Raw genomic sequence first — 19561 nt, 5'->3', positions numbered from 1 at the left:
ATTTAATTAACTTAATTAAGAACTTAATTGAAGTAAAATTAAGTTTGAAAGTCAATTTGATCAAAATTTGAAATTAAATAAGTTTAAGAGCTTAATTAAACTTTTAATAGGTTTATTTAACTTATTTAAAGACTTAATTTAAAGAAAATTAAGGTTGAATTTCAACTTGACCAAAATTGAAAGAATTAATTAAGTTTAAAGGATTAGTTAAACTTTTAATGGTTTTAATTGATTTAATTAAGGATTTAATTGAAGCAAAAATTAAGTTTAAAAGTCAATTTGGTTAAAATTAAAAGAATTAATTAAGTTTAAGGGATTAATTAAATTTCTAATGGGTTGCCTCAATCAGAGAGTTAATTGAATAAAGATTAAGTTTAGAGACCTAATTCAGATCAATTTGTAATAATTAGAAGATCAAGGACTAAATTGAGACTATAAAGAGCCAAATTTTGTGCAATCAGGAGTTTAATTGAAAGAAATTTATAGTTTGAATGTTGATTAAGGGCTTAATTGAAAAAATTCAAAGTCAAGGACTAAGATACAGAAGGCACGTGCATTCAGGTACTAAAATTGGTCAAACCAGGGGTTAGTTTAAGACAAGTTGAAAGTTTGATGATTAATAAGGGTCAAATTGCATAATCTGAAAACTCGAGACTAATTTGTAAAAGGCATGCAAATTAAGGGTTTCCAATTAATATTTTCAAGGATGTGATTGCAAGAATTGAGAAGTTTCCAAGTATAGGGACTAGATTGAAAATTCTCAAAAACATAATTAAAAATCTTAATTTTTAGGATTTAGAATAGACAACTTGTCACTCGGATTTTAATGAAGAAAACTACCGATGCATCGTTTGGTCGCTATTTTTCTTTTTCTTCAGCTTAGAAGACCGAACAAGAAGCCACCTTATAAAATTTCTCGCCAAGCAACCTATAACCTATATAAAACAATTTGGACCCAAAACAGTTAATTTCTCATGGTCGATCAAATTCTCATTGCAACAATCAGCGAGTGGAAAGAAAACTAATTAAGTTGACAATGGTGTACGGTCTTATGAACCCCGTGTGTGTGTATATGTGTGTACGTACAAAGAAAGTTGACATTGGTGTATAGAGCTGTAAGGATCTAATTATTATACATTTATAACTGAAGAATCTTGGAGACCAAACAGGCCAGCAAGCAACAACTCCCCTGCTCTCAAGATTTATATTTTAGTGAGAAGGCACCAAAATAGCCAGCCCACGGGTCTTGAAGGTCGAGCTTATGCTGGGGAATCAGGAGACAGGTCAAAAGAATATGAAAACTTACAGCCTCGATGAGATGAGTCCTACTTGGTTAGTATTATACAGGCTTCATTCATGATCTCTCGGTCGGTGCTGTCTTTTTCTTTTCTTTTTCTTTTTCAAGGTTTTCTTCTTCATGTACGTAGTCCCTATATAATATTGCTTGAACTTTGATATAGCTAGCACTTACATATCTCAGTTAGTACACCGAGTTCAAGAATATGGTCAAGTTTACAACTCTCTCTGTCTGTGTTTCTGTGCTTTTCTTCCTCCATTTGGTGTTTTTTGTTCACGGGAAAGATGATACCAATCAACTGCTGGTGGGCAATGGAGATTCTGCTCATATGGTCAGTGCTTGACATTTCATTATTATTTTCTTCTGCCAAACCTAGCCCTTAATGTTTTTTTTTCTTTGTTTTATACTTCCCTATTGAATCCATTATTCATACGAGGTCTTATTTGAATCAGCAAAAGCTTAATTCTCAGATTTGTGTGGTTTCCTTTAATTAATTTGAAATGATGATACAGGGAAGAGCAGATCATGAGTGTAGAGGCAAGGAGAGGGGAAAGTGCAAGAAATTAGGAGATGAAGAGTCAGAAGAGACTCTTTACGAGAATGAGGACTACATATACACTCAATCTAATCCTTAGATCATAGTTATTCTCTTTCGTGTAATATTGTAATTTGTGAATTTTCTGTTAATTCAATCAATAATGAAGCCTTGGTGTTAAGCTAGCAAGAGTATGGTCGAACATAAAATATTTGAGTCTTTTCATTAGCAAATGTCTTTCATTCTATCCTTTCTGTTTATTCGTTAGCAAATCTCTCGAGCGGTTAATGCCCTATGCAGAACCATTTTCCTATTTGGTTCAACTAGGTATTAGAGAAATCCTTTTCTTTAAAACCTCTAACTTCGAATCTCCTTTTGTAATATAAAAAAAATGAATTTATAATTTCAAAATTGAGATTAATTTTCGAGTTCTCCTTCTTCTTCTTCTTTATGAGCAAGGGATGCTATTTAGGCTTTCTAAATATTTTATTTTTTCTTTGGGAGTTCATAATTGATGAGGCATTATATTTTACTCAATATTTTGATGTTATGCAAAAAAACTTAAATCCATAACAGGGTGATAACCCAAGCAAATGTGAGTCTAAAAAATTATCATACCCAATATACTTAGTTCAGTCATGCATTGAACTCAAGTTAACGAGGATCTGACAAGTTGTCAGACTCAATATACTTGGGTTCAACCTTTATTATGCCAAAAACAACGAGTCTGGCAACTTACTAGATCCAATATCCTTGGGTTCAGTCATGTGCTGGGTGTACTAAGCCTAAGACAATTTGAGTCTGGAAAGTTGTCAGACTCAACATACTGGAGTTCAGTCATGTACTAAACCTAAGGCAACATAGGGTTAGTAAATTGCTAAACTTGTTTTCCTAAAACCTAGCTACACGCCAAACTCAAATGGTTTAGAGGTTGTTAAAGATCCATATTATGACCATAAGTTTCTGGGCTTAAGACTATTAACATGAATTATTCATGTCAGGAATAATCATCTCCCTACATTTATAGATGTGTATTCTTAAGGGACTACCATATTTTCATCACATTAATGATCTGTAACATCTATTTGTTCTTCATTAATAATATGTAAGGGATATTTGTTTCTCATTAATGTCATCAGAAGAAAATAGCTATTTGGTCTCTCCACTCTATCAAAACAATAAGGTTCAGGAATTATAAATACTCCTTCAACCACTCATGTAAAAGGTGCACATTTTCTACTCTTCAAGCATTCATATCTTAACTCTTAGAGCATTAATCATACCAAAACAAATATTGTTGTTCTTAGAATTTATTTATTTATTTATTTATTACAATCTTTTCTTTAATAAAAATCATTGACTTTATTATCGAAAAATCTTTGAACCCAACCAAAATGGATTGTTTTAAAGGTGTCATGATTTTCACCATTAATCATATACTTCTTGTGCTATGAAGAAAAAAATATTGATTTGAATATATTCAAAAATCAAATAACATCATTTATAAGCATACCAGATTTTGGTACATTATCATAATATAGAATATAATATTAAAGCAGATGATCATAAGTAAGAAAACATGTCCATGGCTGGGGAACGTAAATAGCTAACTAATATTCTTATGCGCTTAATTGGTTAATTTTATCGATGCTTCGTGTGTGTGTGTGTGTGTGTGTATAAAGTTAATGTACAAAATGTTTTTCTCTGAACTCTTATTTAGAACAAACTTCTATTTTAACGTTCAAATTAAATGATTTACACGCTACAATCCTTTTTTTTTCCCCATAAAACATGTATATATTATTCTCCATTCCCAAGTGAGAGTTTGGACATGAAATCCGTACTTCTGAATAAGTCTTTTAGCAAATGTTTCATGGAATCTTGCTAGAAGGAGCTTTCCTGGCTTACTTTACTAACTAGCAAGAGAATATACAGAGAGATTAGACGGGTCCTAATATAGTATTGGAGCTATAGTCAAAACCTAGCTAGGAAGCAAATAACAAAATACTTGAATTAAAAATGGAAAAAACCAACCTAGAGGAGACCAATGCACCAACACATAACCTAAATTACTTGGTGCAGAGATGTGAAAAAACATCAAACTTTTACGGTTCAAACATATTTTTTAAAAAAGCACTTTCCAACGCACCGTAAACGCTTTATCAAACACCGTTTAAAATCTCTAGTAATCATCAATGTCGTCGGAGCTCAACCTAGGGCAGTACAAGTTATACATGTCCTCTCGAGACCTCGATCATCATCACTTGTACAATTGTACTATCAACTCTACAAAAGGTGGCCGTTGCGGTTAACTTAGGGTTATCTTTTGTTGTTGCATCGATTGACAACGAACACTCAACTCTTTGTCAAGCCTCATATCTGGGGCGAAGCATTTGCACAAATCTAAAACAACTGTGAGGCAATGCAATAATTAACGAGTTAGGCTTTTGCTATATATATATATATATATATATATATATATATATATATATATATAACAACTCCTATCTTAAAATTTGATATAGATTCATGACCATTTTCCAAAAAATACTGTAATTTCATCTTGGGTATTTTGTAATTAGCAAGTAGACTTAAGAGAACAACTTATTATTTTAAAATGTTAAATATTATTAAAAAAAAATAAGTTATCAAAATAGCCAACTGCCGAGCCATCCGAAGTGTGGTGGGCCATCAAATGAGATGGCATGTGTAATGCGGTTTGCAGTGGTTTAACCACGTTGTTTTTTTCTCTTTCCTCTCTTGCACTGCCCTAGCTGCTGCAATCAAAAGTTATCCTCCTATTTTGTTTTAATTTTAATTGTAATCCTTAGTTTTTTAATCAATATTTTTTTATTTTAAACCCTTTTTTATTTATTATATTTCAATTACATCCCTTACCATTTAGTCCTATGTGATTTTTATATCAAATTTAATCTTTATTTTTTTTATTACTATTTTTTTATATTCTTTTCTTGATTGGATTTGTTTTTCAATTTCATACCTCATCATTTTATTTCTCTTTACTTTTATGTTAAATTTGGTTTTTATTATTTTATTTATTTTTATTATTTTGCTTTGGTTCCTTTTCTTAAACTGGCTTTCTTTTTTTTAATTTCATCCTTCAATATTGGATTGGTTGAAAATTAGCCTTCGTGATTTTTTTTTGTGCGGTGATCACAGTCTCATGACTTGGATCACGAGTATGAGATGTTAATTGGCATTGGTCTTTTTTTTAATCTTTTTTTAAAACCGATTTTTTTTTATTCTAACATTCAACATTGAATTTATTAAAGATTAAGCTTCTTTATTTTATTTTATTTTATTTTTGTTTGTTTTTTATGAGGATGGCATGGCCTCACAACCCAAGTCATGAGTTTTCCTTGCTAACTCGAAATGGCTCGAGGATTTTATATCATATTATTGCATTTTGTTTTTTTATTAAATTTGATTCTCATTATTTTAATTTTTTTTTTTTGCTTTGGATCCTCTTTTTAAATTGATTTATTTTTCAATTTCATCCTTCAACATTGTATTGGTTGAGAATTGGGATTTGTAATTTTTTTATGTGGTGATCTCGACCTCATGACCTACATCACGAGTATGAAATGTTAACCCGGATTGCCATCAGTTTTTTTAATCTTTTTTACACTTATTTTTTTTTCGATTTTATCCTTTTAAAATGAGTTTGTTGAAGATATAACTTATTTATTTTTATTTTTATTTTATTTCTATAAGGATGGTCTGACCTCACGACTCAAGTTATGGATTTGTCATACTAACTCGGATTAACTCGGAGCTTTTACATCATTTTATTTTTATGTCAAATTTTTTTATCATTCTTTTAGTAACTTTTTTTTTCTTTTATTGAAATTGATTTTCTTTTTTGAATTTCATCATTCAACATTGGATTGTTAAGAATTGGGCTTCGTAATTTTCTTTTTATGTGATGATTTTAGTCTCATGACCTAAGTCATGGATATGAAATGTTAACCTGGATTCATTTTGGTCTTTTTTTATTTTTTTTACATTGATTTTCTTTTTTTATTTTAACCTTGAACATTGGACTTATTAAATATTGAGCTCTTTATTTTATTTTATTTTTCTTTCTATGAGGATGGTCCAACCTCACGATCCGGGTCACGAGCTTGCCATACTAACTTAGATTGGCTCAAGAATATTTTTGTTATTTTTTAAAAAACCAAAAACTTGATTTTGTAACATTTGGTTATCTTTCAATTGAGCTTTATGATTTTGTTTTGCAAGTGTTTTTGTTTTATCTACATATCGTTGTCATCACTTCTTCTGTTTGGATTCAGTACATTTACCATCATTGTTTTTTTTTTTTTTCATATAATTAAATTAAATCATCTTATTAAACCAAATAGTTTCTACAACTCGAGCCGCTAATTTTATTTTTCTATAAAACACATTAAGAGTGCTTAAATATTATTTTTTTAAGTTCAGAAAAATCAACTTCTCTCCGACAAAACATGGAACACCTATCTAGTTACTAGTTATACTTGTTATAATATTATGCGCTTCATTTCTAGAGCATAACCAAAAGAGGTTTCTAATAAAAAAGGGATGGCCGAAATCTTATTTACATTGAACGAAGGTAAGAGTTTGTATTTGATTGTATAGAATATGAGGAACTAAAGCAAGATTGATCTCAAAAGAACAGAGATTTATAGTTGATTTCTACACTTTTTACGTTGACTAACGTCTCTGTTTTCATAAATAAATAAATAAATTTTTTCGTTTATTAGGGTTTTTTTGTCCTGAAAAATACATTGATTGAAAGGTTTCAAGGACTTACACGTGTACAATTGCATGGGTTGAAATCTAGCCCCCACTGACAAGTATCCAGATTAAGAGGTCATTGAATGTATGTTTAAGAGTGTTTAATAATTGATTTAAGAGCTGAAACAATTGGATTAACAAGTAAATATGAAAGTTAGAAGTTGCTGGATAAGTATGCAGCCAAGATGCACATATATAGATTCAGAAGAAAAGTCTTCAAAAGGACATGAAATTTGGATCGCAAACAGAACTCATTATATAACTCATACTTAACAAAAATTATTACATTATATTATAGTATTATACACGGTTTATGGACAAGCCAACTCGTGGTATTATGACAGAATGCTTACCTACTCGCAGACATTGATTGTAGGTATAGCTAAGACGCAAATCCCTTCCTAATCCCTCACCATCAGGGCTTAAACTGGATGCTTCTAATGGGACGAAAACTTACAGCAACGTGGCTTTGTTGGCGGCATGATAAAAATTCAGAATGAAGAAGACACATTCTTGGCCAACTTCCGGACAAACACAGCACAGGTATTCCGCCTTGATGTCTTCATCACAAATCTCCACACTGGAGGTATTGGCTCATCCATGAACTAGGAACTAAGAACATCAAATAACATGTTCATCAAGCTCCATCTTTGAGATGCGGAAACTTGCAATCAAGAGTTTCAAATGAGCCGAATCTCTACTCTAAATCTGCAAGGATTCACTGAATGAATCAGCATCACAAAGAAGTATCCTAAAGGTAAGTAGAATCTGATGTGATGTGGTGGAGAAAAAATAATGATCCTTTGTCTTTCCACGACATTGTATCATCACATTTGGTTCTAACAAACATATCTAAGTAGAAACATCCACAGAACTTCTCACTCAAAGGTGGATAGCCATGCAAGCAGACTTGATTTCATGGAAGCATGTTGATATACAAATTAGAAGATTCACATTTTTTTGTGTTGCAGCCAGATTATCAAAGATGATTGTGCTTCTAAATGGTAAGGCATGCAGTTTCTTCAAAATCACGTTGGTATTGTGAGATCTACGGCTAAAATATCATCACAAGAAAATCCATAAACTTATTTATAATGCAAAGGGTAGTGTGTTGCTGGTGGTTCTATAGTTGAAGAGAGAGCAGTATAAGAGATAAAATACAGCTGATCTGAAGTGACCAGTTATGCGCTTAGATGCTTTAGAAGCCTATGATACTAGATTAACTTGGAGGTGAATGCTTATCTAAAGGGCCTTACAATCACTTATGGATGAGAATCTAGGAGTGCAAAGGAACTCAAAGCTACTCTTCTTAAAAAAATCCAGGGTGTACTTTGCTTCGTTCAGTTTAGAATCTAGTCTTGTCTATATCTCCTCTTAGCAGACCAGAGGCTGAAGATTGTTCACCACAGATGGTTTACAGGAGAACTTCCCAGGGAAGCATGTGTGTGAAGCAGCAAGCATAGATGTTTCTAGAAACCTATTTCAAAGTTTTGAACCTGGAAAACTCAAGCTGAGAATTATAAGATGCTTTAGGATTCTCATAAGTGTCACTATAGGCTAATTCAGCAGAATGTTTGGTACTTTCTACTAAAAGCTTCTAACACAAGCTAGTTCTGATGGCTTGAATTGTATGCTTATTGTCAAAGAACCATCTCAACCCAATAGCTTAAGCTGTTAGGTAAGGTCTCAGGATATGATTTATATTATTCTCTAACACCCCCCCTCAAGTGAAAGCCCTTTGGGCTTGAAACTTGCACAGGCCCACATCACCTTGTGCTTAATTTTTATCAAATAAATAGGGATGGTGAGATTCGAACTCGTGACCGCTTGGCCATTAAAGCTCTGATACCATGTCAAAGAACCATCTCAAACCAATAGCTTAAACTGTTAGGTAAGGTCCCAGGATATGATTTATATTATTCTCTAACACTTATCTTGAAGGAATTAAGATCTCTTCAAAAAAAATTATATAATTTTTAACTACTGCTACACCAGGAGTTCTGTGAACAACATCACTCTCTCAGCTAGCACTCCTAGAGAACATATCATTCAGAGCAAGTTTAAGCAAGCAACATGAGTCATGAAGCACAGCCAGCATTCAAACCTAATTCTTAAGGTCTTACCAGTCAGCTTTTATTTGGCGATTTTCATCATCATAGGAATTTTACTCTCATGTTCCGCCACCTAATTTGAGGTTGATATAAGATAACCAAGAATACCTGTGAATATATTTATATAGCTGGAGAGCTACAGACAGTATTTGGTGTAATCTATATGCAGTCTCTTAGCTGAATAGACAATCTTTCTGTCCTGCACTCACCTCTCTTGCAGCTCTGAATGTTTGTGGGGAATATCATTAAGAAGCACACTGCTCATTGTAGATAATCCCTCACAAGTCACTTGACTATCACTGTTTTATGGTAATTCCACAAGGCATTTGATTCTTTATTACAGAACAGTATACGCAAAGTTGCTGATCTCACTTGTTAAAACACTTGGGTCATGTACCATCAATGGTCTGTTCAGGCTGTTTCACTAGAAAAAGATGAGAGAGGGATGGATTAAGGGAGTAACTGATCGATGAAGCTAAGGTCCTAATTGTAAAAATAAATCAGCAATCCATACTTCATACTTGTGCAACTCCTACTCTGTGTCATCTGATCTAGTCTCACACATTATACAATTCTGTATCAAAGAAGTAGAAAACACCAAGAGAAAGGTGCATAATACAGGAATATTTACTTACTCGAGTTAAGCAGTTCCTGTTATCAACCTTTCCTGTTGATCTAACTTTTTCACCTTTATAAGGCCAAAGAGGACTTGGAAACTGAAGAATGCACAAAAGATGGATGCCGCAATGGCTGGTACCTATCAAAGATAACACATTCAAACAAATGATTGGATGAAAATCAAGAAGAAAGATGCAAAATGATGCATAGCAAACATAAATTAGAGCTGGTGGCTTACTCGAATGGAATTGAGATATAAAATAGTTGCAAGGTTTACTAGACTTCCAACAGCTACAGCCTGTTGATTGGTCAAAGAGGATGTTACAAAGATTACACATCCAGATCCGCACCAAAACACATTAAGTAAAATATTTCTATTTCTGAAATATAGGGGAAAATAACCAAATAATACATATTACGCATACAAGTATGCTCCTCATGTTTCAACTAAAACATGAGGTGGCAAGCCTGACAACTCCTAGAATACTAGACATGCTAACATGCCATAAATGCACACGATCATAAATTTAGATTTTTTACTATACATTCAACAATTAAGTTTCCTGCATGCAGAAGCAGCAATGATGGAGAAAATGTAAACGATGATAATCTTGTTTAAGCTTCTTCACAAAAAAAAGTAACCAAGGTGAATCTTGTTAAATTCTTCTATCCCTATTTATAAAAAGTTTGACATGACTGGAAAAATGTGTCATGTCCTGAAGTGCACTTGCAAATTTCAACAGAAGTTTAGTCCGAATATGTCAAAAAATGACTAGTATACTCCGTGATCAAGAGGAAAATATAGCATTGCACTCCATGGGACCTGCAAGAAAGATAAACCAGAATATGACAAGATTGACTTTATGAAGTCCTAAGATAGATAAACTCACACTCCCTACTATCTTCTGGACAGCTGCAACACGCTGGAATGCCCTCTCAGCCTCCAGGGTTCGAACTCGGAGCTTCAAATCACCTTGCTCCTGCAATGCAGTGTTGATTGCTAAGTAACATGTTGAAGACATGATGTCGAAGACATGGATCCACAGGCCTACTATAAAGCACTAGAATTATTTAGAACACTCAAATTAAAAGACACCAAGGATTCCTGAATCCTACCAATCGTTGGATAGTATCAGCAAGCTTTTGAACTCTATCAGCCTGTCTAAATAAGTTGTAGATTGCACGAGACTGCCTGTCCCACCTTTTTCTGAAGTCCTGAAACATTTACAGGATTGGTTATGAAAATGAGACTTACTATTATGTCCAACATCAAGGTTAGAGCAGATTAAGATGGTCCTATTTTATCTTCAAGAGAACTAAATAAATAAAATCTCTACCTTCAAGAGAACTTCAACTCCAGCTTCGCGAAACTTTAGCAGCTCAAGTGCATAGCTGAAATATATCGCATGCAGGACAAGTTAGACATATAATTTACACAGCCAACCTAATTTCAGAAATTTCCTGAGAATGTTTAGAAAACTCTAACAGCAGCAAAATACACTCACGGTTTTGCAATCTCCGTAATATCAAACCGAGGGTCAAGGCCTTTCCCAATGCCATCCAATACTGCAGAGAATAATTTCCTTGTCTAAGGTTAATGTTGAGCATAGCATTTCATAACAATGACTCCTCCAAATTACAGTACTTCACCTGAAAATGCTCTCACAACAAATGTGAAAGTGGCTGGAAAACGGAAAGGTTGATCTGCTGCAATGGATAATAAATCTTCCCCTGTTAAGAGAACATAACCGCATGAGATGCAGTTATCTAAATATTCACCAAAATCTTGTGAAAGCTATACAATTTGCAAAATCTTATCATAATTAGATAATTTGCACAATATGCTGGGCCATTAAGTTCAATAGTAGGATAAGGCTATGCCATAACAAGACTTGAACTTAAGTATATACCAGATTGCAAAATAAACTCATCTCAGCTAAACCTCAATCCAAAACTTGCTGAGGAGGGCTACAAGGATCCATATCCTAAGATTGAGAAATAAAAACTGGAAAATAAAATGAACAAGGACAACTTGAACGGTGGAGTGTTAGTGACTAATAGACACTCACATATGGTATGCATATCTTACAATAGTTGCTTTTATGCAGATGCCAAAAGAAGGTGAAATGGTCTCACCTCTTGCTATTTGGAAACAAATTGCACTATAAATTAAATCTAGAAAAGTGTGAAACCTCGTATATATATAGAACCACACTGCAGGAGTTACCTATTGCAGCCAGACGTTGCTTCTTTTTCTCTATTTTTTCATCCTTGCTCAATGGCTTTTTAAAGCCGAGTTGTGCTGTTTCTATTTCTCCCTCTCTTCTTTGAGCAGCAAGACGCTCTTCGAAACTGCCAAAGTTTGAAATTAGAATTTTGAGGTTATAAGAGGTCGAACAAAGAAATATACATCACTTATATGATCCAAAGGTAGTTTCAACATTCCCACTTTGGTCCAATGTGCAAGTCAAAACGTCAGTACATTGTCTGGCTTTTCTATATCACGGTATACATGTTATTCAAAATGAATGTCAGCTTATCTCCTTGGTCTTTAGTAATGACTATTCCTGGCTCTTCTTCTTCAGAAAATGCCTCAATCTTGAGAACCTCTCTTTCAATCTTTCAATTCAATCTCAACCTTGAGACCTTGAAGTAAGAGCATGATTGAGTGGTTATGTCATCTTCCTCCAAATGAGACAATTGTCAGTCATTTACACTCAGATCTCTGATTTTGCTCATACCTGTTGAGCATCTAAACCTCAATAACAGTAAAGGCAGGATCAATACTTCAATTAAGATCCTCTTTCCTTGTTCAATCTGGCTAGAGACTAACCCTTGATCTATCAAAGCTGCCAGCCCAATTCCCTTCTTCTGTTGGGCAGTTGAGGCTCAAACCTAAATTATCATTATTATTCATTTTCATTTTCATTTTCATTTTTCATTTTTCATTAGGAATTATGATGGTATGACAGCTTTGAGCATAATTCCTTCCTATCAAGCACAACTTTCAAATGATCCCTATGAATATTCTGTCTTGCATCCAAAGGTGTCTACAATTAGTAACAGCCTTATCCTTCCCTCGTATTTATTTTTTGACTTTGAGATTGTTCCAAATTCTACCCAAACCAGCAGTAGAGGATTAGTCAAATCTGGCCAATGTCTTATGCTGAAACAATAATAAAGATGGTGATGACAATCAAAGCGAGAACCCAAACAGTTATCCCTTTCTTTCAAAGCACCTATTGAGAAAGAATAGTGCAGTTCGTCTGACAGCTGTCATGTCTCCAGTAGGCACAAGAACACCCATTTGGATCATTGCCTCAAGGACCTGCACTAGCATAGAAAAGCATCAGACCATGTGAACTGTGACATGTTAAGTTTGTATAACAAGAATAAGGACACCTAGACATGGCCATGAGCCACCACCCTTAAGCACAATCACCTTATCCGGATCCTTTTCATAAATTCCATAGAATGCTTCCAGCAACCCTTCTCGAATGTTTGGACTGATACTGCAATATACGAAGACAAAGGACAGTCATAATACAAAACTTGATAATGGACTTGTTTGGCATACTAATTGCAGATAGCCAGCAGAGGATCAGACAGTACCTTCCCATCATTCCAAAATCATAAAAGATCAACCTTCCCCCATTGACATCATCAACAGCAATATTTCCTGGATGCTGCACAGAAAGAAACAAGACCTGATCTCATACTTGTGAACTTTAGATGCCATTAAGGAATCATGATACGAAAGGACCACATCTTCCTCATCTCCAAAAGGAAAAATAATCATAAAAAGATTGTAGGAAGACTTTGAAGACAGTACCCTGCATATGAACACATATCCAAAGCTGTTCGATTGGCACAGACCACACAATATGGAGGGGAAGGATATCAAAACAAATAATTCATTCAATTCATATATTCCAGAATCCAGATATAATCCAAACTTTCCTTTACTGTTCAAAAGGACAACTTCTTTTTCCATTTATTGGGCTGGAAATTTATTGGCACAACCAGAGGAATGTAGCTTCAAATATTTAAGAAGCACATGTCAAAGGCTACGTTCACTTTTGATATTTACCACTCTCTTCTTTTAGGCTTCAGCTGAAGTTCAATGACTTCTCCCTGTCCCACTTTCTTTGAGATTAGATTGTGAAATCAATTTCTAATTCTAGCTATCTCTGACCTCCATATTTCAAATAAAATCTGGTCTACACGTAGGATGCACTAAACCAAAACAAGTCCATTTCATGATTCAACTAGAGAAATTATCCAAATTCATACAACATGTAAAAAATAATGATGCGCTTATTTTGAATTTAAGGAAAAAATGCATAGTTGAAGAAACTGTGTTATAATTAAAGGACTCTAAATTCCTATCAGCATCAGGTAAGGTAACCTTTAATACACTGTGCAGTAGGAAATTAAAAAGAAAAATAAAGGTTCTCTCTTCAGATGATTAATCGAGCATCACCTACAGACATTTCGAAACAATAATAAATAGGATTGCTATGTAAAGTTGCTCATGAAAAATGCAATTTCAGATCAGTGCATTTAAATCACACCTCAAGATGTCGAGGCATAAGATCAATCATGCCTTCATTTAAGTCATCTAAAACACTTGCACCTTCCGCATCTCCAGCAGAATTTTCTAGATCTTTTTTTTTAATTTATGAAGTAAGCCTTCCAATAAAGGCCTAACAAGCCCCGGAACTACTTTCTGTGTATCTCCATATAAAAGTACAATAAGCTCAAAATAAATGTTCACTTTCTCAAACAATTTTGTCATATTGAGAATCCCAAATAGCAAACATTTCAAGCACCACCAAAAACCGGAAGTGGCAATAAAACTCACAGGGTCGGCATGGAAGAATCCATGAGATAGAATTTGTTCCAAATAAGATTCGACCGCATATCTGCCCAATCTGCAGGACATTATAAAAGATGACAATCATTTCAGTTGACAATAAAGTAATTTTTCACGATACTAAATTTGACAATTACAAGCATTGAAAGCACAAGAGTTGAAGGTAGCATGTGACATGATTTCACCAGGCTCAATAACAGGAGATTATCTTAACCTTTTGCGATCAACACCCAGTTGATCTAATGCTTGAATTTTGTTTATTTTGATCCCTGGGACATATTCCATTGTCAGAACCTACATTCAGATAAATAAATAAAGGAGCAAGCGGTTACAAGTAACTTTAGAGATAATGTTTTTATAAGAAGAAAAAAAATTAAGTTCATGATTACTAATAGGAACCTGCGGTGTGGTGTATTCCCAATATATTGCTGGGACTTTAACATACTCCATCTCTTTGAAATTACTGGCAAACAGTTCTGCATTAGAGGCTTCCATAGTATAATCAATCTCCTGAAAATGTCAAATATTATTAGCCATTGCAATTATAAAATGGTAATCTGAAAATTGAACTAGAATGCAGCTACATAATAATTTAGGTCAGTGACCACTTAGACACTAAGACCTGCAAGTTAAATCACAATTAAAGTTTAGAACTTAAATTTACAATTTTATTGAATTTCCTTAAAACACAAAGAATTAATCTAAAAAGGCATTTCTAGTCATTTTTACGTGATTGCACATGTTAATTCTCTGTGATATCCTAGCTTCAAAAGTTTGATACATTTCCAACACATCAGCACTTTTTTGGTGCAAGTACCAATCAACTTGAAGTCCTCATGGTATTTGTTTTCATTTTGCACCAACCATGTGCATCTGCCTATGTTGCACTACCATTGAAATATTCCTACAGATTGCCATAACTAAAGTTGTACTCAGTAATACCTTTTTGGCTTCATCTAGCATAAAAGCAACTACGCAAATTATGTTCTCTATGTTCTGTTAGAGCTCATTTATGTGGTTAAATCATAGGCTGCCATGTCGTTGATGCAGGGCGCAAATTTCATAATTTTGGACATAATTATTGTTATTGTAATATTTATTTAATTGTTAAGGTTTTCTAGAATTCGTTACCTATATTTGTTTAGACAATTGGTTTATTAGAAAATTAGTGATAGCTCTAGAATTCTATTTTTTATATATATTTTTTGCTTTACTATTAAGTTTTAATAGGGTTTTCTAGTTTTTTTGTTTAAAGAGTTGTATTAGCCTTTTGACACTAAGAATTAATGAATAAAAATTAAGTTATTTTACAGCTCTGTTGTGTTTTCTTTTTAAGGATTTTTTAGAACAAACAAACATATCCATTTGAATCTTTGATCACTCATTTCATGAGGCCTTTCTGCTGTCTTACTGCTCATCCATGTCAAACATCCTGACTTTAATAGACTAAAGATTGTAAAATTTTTGTTTCATGAGCATCCTAATGCCCATTTAATTTGCAACTTTATCATAGCCATGTCTTTTATTACAACCACAACCAATATCCATGTCCCACATCCTGATTTCAACTTGACTAAGATGGGTAGGATGTTGTTTCATGAAGCATGACTGTCCTAGTGCTCATTTCATTTGCAATTTTATCATTGTAAGAAAAATTCATCAAAAACCTCAAATGAGTGAACTTACTACACCAACTTAACTGAAAAACATTAATTATTGCAAACAGAAAAAAGGACTTGGGAAATTGGAGAGAGTAAAAGAGTAAATGCCACTTGTAGCTTTCTAAGCAACCAAGAAGATGAGCCCATAAAGGCAATATTGTTACCTGGTACAAGACGTTCGCACATTCATCATATATTGCAACCCAGTCCCTCTTTGCACCATCTGACTTTGGGTCAACCTTTTGAAGATATTCAGCTATTACCTGGAAAAAATCAGCAACTTTTCCATGCTCCGTATATCTCAAGACTCATGGCCTCACCAAAAGTGAAGTACGTAAATAATTTCTTAAGTATAATGGAAACTAACCCTCAGGTTTTTTAGGTCAATATCAAAAAGATCCTTGAGACCGGGTCTTTGGACTTTAATCACAACTTCCTGTCCTTTCAATCTTGCACGGTGAACTTGGCCTACATTAAGAAACAAAGGGAGAGAAAAAGGAAAAGAAAGAAATTGCAACGTTACAGAAATGGTTGAGGAATGTTAATCAGCAAATTGCAAGAGTTTCCCCATCAAAAACCAACCAACATGAAGAAAATATTACCAAGACTTGCAGCAGCTATGGGTTCGTAGTCAAACCGATCAAAGATATCACCCACTGGAGCTCCAAGCTCTTCCTCAACTATAGAAACAGCAGTCTCTGATGGAAATGGAGGAACTTGATCCTGCAAGAATACATCAATTTAAACCATCCCAAACAAATCATGAACTCCGAAGGAGGAAGAGGTAGACTATAGAAGAAAATTGAACCAACTAAAAGAAAATACAAACAATGGGAAGCCTTTTTGCTAAATATTATAAGAAAGAATCTAGACCTGAAGTTCAGACAATTGATCAACATATTCTTGAGCAAGAATGTCCACTCTTGTGGAGAACTGCTGGCCAATTTTTATGAATGTTGGACCTAATCTTAATATGCTTTCCTTTAACCACTTGGCAAGGGCCTTCCTCCTCACCATTTTTTTCTCCTCCGTCATTCCTCCTGCAAATTTCATTTGTATAATTAGACAGGCCAGCAAGTTAAAAAGCGGGAAAAGCTTAACAGGTGAAATTTAGAGGCCAGTCATCCTGAAAAATTAACCATGACTATGCATGAAAAATTAACCATGTCTATGCGTAAAATCATGGGTTATTGAGAACTTCAGGCACATAAATGCAACATGAAGTATAAATAACAAGAGCAACCAAAACCAATCAATTAGAGATCACTGACCTCGATAAGAGAATTTCTGGTTGTTCAACCAAGCCTTGAAGATAAATGTTAAAACAGATCCCCATATTTCCAAAGTCCTTTGTATCGTTGAATAGGTCTTGAATCTACTCCATCTCCCACCAGGTGCAACAGAAACCTGTAAGACCCATGTATTGTCATACAAAAAGGGCAGTGTTTCAGAACCCATATTTCATAGGAAGAGCACATGTGCTCGACAGGATGTGATGACATCATAATGAAGCCTGAAATAAATAGGAGAATATAAATGCTATCCAAATAACTTTCAATGACCACTAGTAAGACAATACAGGACTAGATACATGCAAAGACAACATAAGCAGAGACAAAAAAAGCTCGCAATCTTGCTCAACTAAAGTTAGGGTAATTCTTCTATCACAAAGTCTCATACCTAGCATAACAACTAACCACATGCCCTAAAAAGTATCAATCTGTTGATAAACAGCCAACTGGGGGGGCACATTTCCTAAAATGACCATCAATCTCTACTTCTCTGGTAATCCATCCATACTTGTATCCTATTATATCTGTGATACAAAGGATAAACTACGAACCAGGCATACAACTATGACTAACTAGTCCCATGGCAAGCATAATTACAATGTACAACACACAATGATTGTAAATACTTTTTCTTTCCTACAAATTGAGAGATGATTGATGCTTGCTCTTCCCTTTCCTTCACCCTCTCAGCCCAGGTATGAGCTAAATTTCAAGCCAGATTGCGCAGTAAAATGCGACTTTAGCAGTTAAACTAGCTAGCAACCTGGCACGCATAATTTCTATGAACCACCAAAACTCTAAGACCCATTTCTTTCCTATGAAACAAAATGATCAAGCACAACTTCTCTTAAATGATCAAAAAAGGAAATAAAACCTCAATCTGTTGTTGACCAGCACGCTTAAACCAAGCATCTTCTTTCCCGATTTCCTCTATCCTCTTCTGCCTTCCTTCCTCCTTCGACCCTTCCTTCTTCTCCTCCACCAAAATCTCTGCTGTCTCCACGGCTGCAGCACCATTTCCATTCACATACTTCACCAAACTCTCATTACTACTACTCTCTCCCTCTTCCACACTCACCAATCCACCATTTACATACCTCTCCACTGATCCATTCACTCTTCCGTTTCCATTTCCATTCAGTTCCTTCAAAATTTCTCGCTCTCTCTCCTCGATCACAGCAGTATCCTCCTTCACAGCTCGAGTTACTGGAGTTCGAAGAGGAAGGTTGAATTTATTTTTTTTACCAGAAACGTTAAGTTTAGAGAAAGAGTGTCTGGAGAGAGAAAGCAGGTGGTGGTGATGTTTTGGAGTTCTGGTTTTTGGAGAGAGAAAGATGAGCTCTGGTAGAGGTAAAGAAGAAGCCATTAATGGAGATTTTGATTTTCTTATTTCAAAACCCTAATATTCATTTTTTAGAGAGGGGGTGGGGGAGGGGAGTGTTCTAAGAGAGTTTGTGGTGTGAGAGTGAAGTCGAGGGAAGCTGGAGAAGGAGAAGAACAAGACACAGAGACTGTCTTTGTTTTTAATCATAGAAATTATAGTGATACTTCATAGTTGGAGAAACTACATATCAGTCTTCAACTTTATAAATAATTTATTTGGGTCCTAAAATTAAGCAGCATTGTCCTAAATCAAATGGAACCCGGTTGTATTGCTTAAAAGCAATTAACAACTATTAGGGTTGGTTTTTTTTTTTTTTTTTCAATCCGAATTAGTATATCTCTTGGAAAACATTTGATTATACATGGAAGTAATTTCAAATTTGATCTAATGTTTGGATTTAGATCAACTTCAACTTGCTTAAAAATTTAATCATGTTGTGCTTATACTAAAATATGCATATGATATTATATTTTCATGATTAAAATAGCGAATTTGAAATTACTATTTTTATTTTCATTATTTTAAAATATTTTAATTAAGAATCACAACATGATTAGAAGAACATTAGTTTATAGGGTAGTGCTACGTTATGAATCAAATAAAATAATGAACATGATAAAAAATCCAGATAATAGAAAATTATTTAGCGTTGTTATTAAACTCGATTTAATATATCAACCTTAAAACCTCATTAAATGACTCTTTATCAAACTCGGTTTTAAAATTAAATCATGTAGGTATTGGTCCAATATAATTCAATTAATTTAGCCGATCAAAAAATAATATTAATGACTAATAAAAATAAGTCTATGGATAAAATTAAAAAAAAAAGATGAAATTAACAAGAAAAAAAACTCTGACTGAATTTCTTATCTAATTTGAATTTAAAATAAAACAACATGGGAGTTTTATCGATATAACCTAGAATTAATATAAAAAAAATAGTTATACTTTAAGCTCAATTAAGTTTCCAAGTTTTTTAGATAG

At 33.9% G+C, this 19561-nt stretch overlaps 1 protein-coding gene and 1 long non-coding RNA gene across 4 annotated transcripts; one reads left to right on the top strand and one right to left on the bottom strand.

Annotated features, from left to right (window-relative positions):
* The first annotated feature begins 1361 nt into the window (after positions 1-1361).
* Positions 1362-2021, top strand: LOC112328140 (uncharacterized). The gene is made up of 2 exons (XR_002982777.2): positions 1362-1628; positions 1810-2021. It is a non-coding gene; the product is annotated as an uncharacterized LOC112328140 (long non-coding RNA).
* A 4843-nt stretch (positions 2022-6864) lies between these two features.
* Positions 6865-18689, bottom strand: LOC18100979 (protein ACTIVITY OF BC1 COMPLEX KINASE 8, chloroplastic). Of its 3 annotated transcripts, XR_002982944.2 has the most exons (22): positions 18065-18689; positions 17170-17305; positions 16772-16938; positions 16501-16621; positions 16266-16366; positions 16063-16161; positions 14637-14747; positions 14452-14531; positions 14226-14295; positions 12974-13047; positions 12804-12873; positions 12601-12689; positions 11589-11713; positions 11012-11092; positions 10867-10927; positions 10699-10753; positions 10478-10576; positions 10252-10341; positions 9600-9659; positions 9379-9500; positions 8953-9167; positions 6865-7340 (listed from the first exon to the last, which is right to left on the bottom strand). XR_002982944.2 is itself a non-coding variant. In XM_006380402.3 (21 exons), exons 1-20 carry the CDS (start codon positions 18554-18556, stop codon positions 9384-9386), a joined length of 2298 nt encoding a protein of 765 aa, XP_006380464.2. In that variant the 5' UTR covers positions 18557-18689; the 3' UTR covers positions 6865-7340; positions 9379-9383. The 3 variants fall into 3 exon arrangements, 2 of the variants coding, with proteins under 2 accessions (XP_006380464.2, XP_024461255.1); XM_006380402.3 differs by lacking the exon at positions 8953-9167; XM_024605487.2 differs by lacking the exon at positions 8953-9167 and having other exon boundaries at positions 6865-7244.
* Positions 18690-19561: the final 872 nt, after the last annotated feature.

The sequence above is a fragment of the Populus trichocarpa genome, chromosome 7 (genome assembly GCF_000002775.5).
Source record: "Populus trichocarpa isolate Nisqually-1 chromosome 7, P.trichocarpa_v4.1, whole genome shotgun sequence".
NCBI lineage: Eukaryota > Viridiplantae > Streptophyta > Magnoliopsida > Malpighiales > Salicaceae > Populus > Populus trichocarpa.
This window is presented reverse-complemented; position numbering and strand designations above follow the sequence as displayed.

Excerpts from the sequence above, each read along its gene's own strand:
- LOC18100979 (XM_006380402.3), bottom strand. The coding sequence starts at position 18,556 with ATGGCTTCTTCTTTACCTCTACCAGAGCTCATCTTTCTCTCTCCAAAA. Across the intron at positions 12,874-12,973 it reads GATTTTGGAATGATGGGAAG|TATCAGTCCAAACATTCGAG; the intron begins GTACTGTCTGAT and ends CGTATATTGCAG. Across the intron at positions 10,577-10,698 it reads GAGTTGAAGTTCTCTTGAAG|GACTTCAGAAAAAGGTGGGA; the intron begins GTAGAGATTTTA and ends TAAATGTTTCAG.